The following is a 5,067-nucleotide window of genomic DNA, read 5'->3' on the forward strand; positions in this document are numbered from 1 at the left end:
ACTTCTAAAATTTACAAAAAATGGAGCTTTTCTTTTATCTCGTGAAAAAAGAAAAATACCATTAGACCCATCGATTTTGCAGAAATTTCAATTACGTATAGTTTTAGAAAAATGTACATTCGAGGAATCTTGGATACTTTTAAAAAAGATAAATAAAATCCCGGAACACACCATGATTATTAACGTTAAGAGTAATGAATTTAACTGGTTGCAAAAAGTACAAGCTGTACTTGAAAGAAAAGAAGAAGCGGATATCAGTAACACGAGAGTCATACTCGTTGAAGAAGGAAACTTTGAGTCCGGTCTCTTAGGATTCATTAATTGCTTACAGAAAGAACCTGGTGGCAATATCTTCCGAGCTGTTTTAATTCAAGATCTTAAAGCGCCGAAATTTTCTCTGAAAATACCATTTTACTCCGAACAACTCGAAACGGATCTCCTTACTAATGTTTTACAACCAGGGAATGTTTGGGGCTCATATAGGCATCAGCTACTTCCATCACGCGAGCCCAAACTCACGTATCACGCCATTATTAATCAACTGGTATGAATGAAAATATTTTATCATATTATTAGTAGCATGCAATAAAGAAAAACTATTTTTGAAAAGGTACGCGGAGATTTAAGTACAATACGTTGGATTGAAGGAGGTATTACGAAGGATTATCAAAATGAAGATCTTGTAAGTATTCACTATGCATCATTGAATTTTAAAGATGTGATGTTGTCAACCGGTAAAATAGCACAGGAAGAAGGCAATAGAAAAGACGTAGATTGTGTAATTGGATATGAATATAGTGGTAAAAGTATTAGTGGACGTAGGGTTATGGGACTTAACCGCAACAGGTGAACACATTATGCAAACCATTATCAAATCTCGTACGTAAAATATTAAAAGCTGCAAGTAAATCAAATAAATAATATTTTTTTCAGATGTTTATCGAACCTATGTCAATTGGACGAAACTTTTTCTTGGACTATACCTGATAGTTGGAGTTTGGAGGATGCAGCGACAGTACCGTGTGTATATTGCACATGCATAGCTGCACTTTACATTAACGGAGAAATGCAAAAGGGTGATAAAATCCTTATCCATGCTGGGACTGGCGGAATTGGACAAGCCGCGATTAATTTAGCCCTTCGTGAAGGATGTGAAGTATTCACTACGGTCGGTTCCCTAGAAAAGCGTAAATTCATTAAAGAGACATTTCCTAGTATTGACGATAATCATATTGGAAATTCTCGAGATACTAGCTTCGAGAAAATGATTTTGCAACAAACCGATGGTGCAGGTGTAGACATCGTGCTGAATTCTTTGGCGGAAGATAAACTTCAAGCGTCTTTGCGTTGTTTGGCCCATAGAGGACGGTTTTTAGAAATCGGAAAGTTCGATTTTACAGCTAATAATCAAATAAGCACTAGAATATTTATGAAGGGTATTAGTTTTCATGGTATAATGTTAGATAAAATTTTATACACAAATGATAAAGTCAGGAACGAAATTAGTACAACATTGAACATATTTCTTAAGGAGAATGCTATCAAACCGATTAAGAGAACAGTCTTCGACAAATATCAAGTAGAGACAGCATTTAGATTCATGGCAACTGGAAAACATATGGGTAAAGTAAGTTGACTTTCGCTATCGGAATATACTTTTGTTTTAACAATTTAAATTGTAATCTGAAATCCGTCTTATGTGTCGTAGGTCCTAATAAAGATCCGCGAAGAGAATGAACCACTGATTACACCCATTTTGGCTGAACCTTCTTATAGGTGTATTCCCCATAAAAGTTATATAATTCTTGGTGGCTTGGGAGGTTTTGGTTTGGAACTAATCGATTGGTTAATTCTTCGAAATGCTCAAAATATTGTGATTACTTCGCGGAATGGCGTAAAGAATGGTTATCAGCGCATGAGAATCAATTTATGGCAATCATACGGCGTGAATATTAAGATCCTTGTTGGTCTCGATGTGGCTAAACGAGATAGCTGTGAGCATATATTGAAAAGTGCGATAGATTATGGTCCAGTCGATGGCATATTCAATCTCGCGGTTTCTTTGAGAGATAGTATTTGTATAAACCAAACACCCCAAACTTTTGAGGAATCTTTCATAGGAAAAGCATGGGCTACAAGGAATTTGGACGAGATAACTAGAAAGCTTTGTCCAGATCTACGACACTTCGTAGTTTTCTCTTCTGTCTCGTGCGGAAGAGGAAACGCCGGACAAACGAATTACGGTATGGCTAATTCCATTATGGAGAGAATATGTGAGAAAAGGGTTGAGGAACATTTACCTGGATTAGCTGTACAATGGGGAGCAATTGGTGATGTCGGTCTTGTTGCTGACATGCAGAATGATGATAAAGAACTTACTATCGGTGGTACCTTACAACAAAAAATATCATCATGTTTAGAAGAACTAAATAGATTTTTGGTACAGGATAAATCTGTAGTTTCTAGTATATTAGTTGCTGAAAAACGAGCAGTAAGGGATATGAATAATGTTGTAGATGCTGTCTTCAATATTATGGGTATATATCGTCCAATTAATATTATTATTGATCTTAATAATTATACTTATATAAATATATTTCTGTGATAAAACGTCTTTACTTATTTTTATTTTCTTAAAAATCCGTATTCATGATTGCAGGTATTAATGACTTGAAGAATGTCCGACCACACACTACTTTGGCTGAACTTGGCATGGATTCTATGATGACTGTAGAAATAAAAAATATATTAGGGCGTGAATTTGAAATATATCTCACGACGCATCATATTCGAAGCTTAAATTATTCCAATCTAATGGAAATGAATAATAAGCTGATAGGTGATAGTAATAGTAAATATGGCAGAAAAGAAGAACTATCAGCCAGTAAAACCAGTACAAACATGTTGATGCAATTGTTCACTGAAAATCTCTCCACCGAAGTAACCATTCCTCTTAATACTAATCCAGAGACAGGTCGAAAAGTGATATTCTTTCTACCAGGAATCGAAGGATATGCCAGCGTTTTCAAAACATTTGAATCGAAAATTAAGTCACCTGCGACTTGTTTTCAATTAGCTGCGAATTGTGAATTAAAGACTATTGAAGAGATGGCCAATTTATTTTTACCGGTATATTTTTTCACTGCAAAAAAATACGTGAGTAGGTTGAAAATTCCTGAACATTGCATACTAATGTCGTATATAACTTTATATACTACAGCATATACTAGAGAAACTTCTGGGTAGAAATGACTTCATATTAGTGGGGTTTTCATTTGGATCGCTCATAGCAATTGAACTCACCCGAAAGTTAGAAGCCAGAGGATTTAATGGTCGACTTATATTGATTGATGGAGCACCTCAGCAGCTTAAATCTCTTATACAGCAACAATTGCATTCGTCATCGCAGGAAGAATTCGAAAGCAATATTTTGCTTGCTATATTGAATGCATTTACATCTATTAATAGTACGGAGGTTCGACCTTATTTTCCTAAAAGACATCTTTTCTTTTCTTTTTTTCGTAAGTCTCATACTAATTTTTCCATATTACTTTGCAGCTTGAATTTGAATTAAGAAAATGTAGTTCGTGGGATGAGAAAGTGAATGTATTTTCTAATATGTTATCTCTCGAACTAAGGGAATTTTTTTTTAAGAGGAATCAAAAAAATTCTATTCATTCTCTCTATGTTAGATTGCATGCAGCTTTGGAATATAACCCAAAACCAATGCCATATATAAGTGCACCAATTACATTGTTCAAACCATTGTTACCGTCTGTACGGAACACTGAATATGATTATGGATTACAAAATGTAAGTTTTAGTACTTCGTATAGATCATCATATGAATTTTCTTGAAAATGCTGTTATTTTCAGATTACTGAAGCCAAAGTGGATGTTCACATTGTTGATGGCGATCATGTCTCGATGTTAGAAGATATGAAAATTGCAATGGCAATTAATGGTGAATTGATCCAATTTGTTGAGGAATTTAAAAGTGATCTTAAGTAAAGTTAATAAAAATAAAAGTAAAAAAAATAATACACTCTGTTAGTGACTTATATATGATTGATTTCGATGATATAAAGCGGATGACAAAATGATTTAATCAAACTTATAAAACATTATATATAATATATATGAAAAGCTGTACGAATCATAATGAATGAAATAATATCAGCTGTGAACATATCTAGGTAGCTGTTGTAGGCCGAGCTCTGAATCGATCTTTGATTATTTGTACGTACTGTCGGCAGTATTTTCTAACTTCTTGAAATAATATAGGGCATACATGTATACGTATATATATATACATATTTATATACTTATAATAAAGTTTTATTGTGCTCGATTACTTTTTATTTTGGTGCTTGTTCTAGACTATAAATTCGTAAACAAGAAATGTTTTCGCAATTGATGGTGGAACTTTTAAAGTGTTATATATATCTTAATATCCTATATCCTAATGCTCTTTTTTTCTCTCTATTAAGTGAATCACTGTATGATATATATATATATATATATATATATATATATATATATATATATAAAAAGAGATTGACTTACGTTTACATAAAAAAAACTTACGTTAACTGTATTTCTAACATATTGCGTAAAACTTCTTCTATTAATAGACCTCTTGAAAGGCTAAAAAATATTAGATTGATATTAGTATAGTAGAAAATCAATTGCGTACATACGTATGTGTCGTTAAACAGATATCTATATATGTATGTATGTACGATTATATGTATGTCGAAATATAATATGAAAATGACATACAAGAGAAAATACAATCGTACGTGATTAATTAATGACATATTATTAATTAGAGCATCGTCAATAAACGAAAAAAGTATAGATATTGCGAAAATGTAAGCAAGAAATTGATAATAGAAAGCGTCCGCAGAAAAATGCTAGGTTTTATATTCGCAGATATTTTTTAAACTAGATAATGTTTCGACTTGCGAATACTCATACGATTGCGTGGAAATAGCGTTTTTGACAATTTGGTATATAAAATAAGAATATACGATAAAACAAATATATTAATTAATTAGAAAAGAA

At 32.7% G+C, this 5,067-nt stretch overlaps 1 protein-coding gene across 1 annotated transcript in view; it reads left to right on the forward strand.

The window, feature by feature from the left end:
- The window catches only part of LOC122627510 (fatty acid synthase-like), a 21,607-nt gene extending 17,259 nt beyond the window's left edge, over window positions 1–4,348 (forward strand). Inside the window, 8 exon segments of the mRNA XM_043808645.1 lie at window positions 2–544; window positions 611–846; window positions 934–1,627; window positions 1,709–2,537; window positions 2,660–3,129; window positions 3,221–3,475; window positions 3,559–3,813; window positions 3,877–4,348. Coding sequence (XP_043664580.1) covers window positions 2–544; window positions 611–846; window positions 934–1,627; window positions 1,709–2,537; window positions 2,660–3,129; window positions 3,221–3,475; window positions 3,559–3,813; window positions 3,877–4,011 — 3,417 coding nt within the window. The 3' untranslated portion in view covers window positions 4,012–4,348.
- Window positions 4,349–5,067: the final 719 nt, after the last annotated feature.

The sequence above is a fragment of the Vespula pensylvanica genome, chromosome 3, assembly GCF_014466175.1.
Source record: "Vespula pensylvanica isolate Volc-1 chromosome 3, ASM1446617v1, whole genome shotgun sequence".
In the NCBI taxonomy this organism is placed as follows: Eukaryota; Metazoa; Arthropoda; class Insecta; order Hymenoptera; family Vespidae; genus Vespula; species Vespula pensylvanica.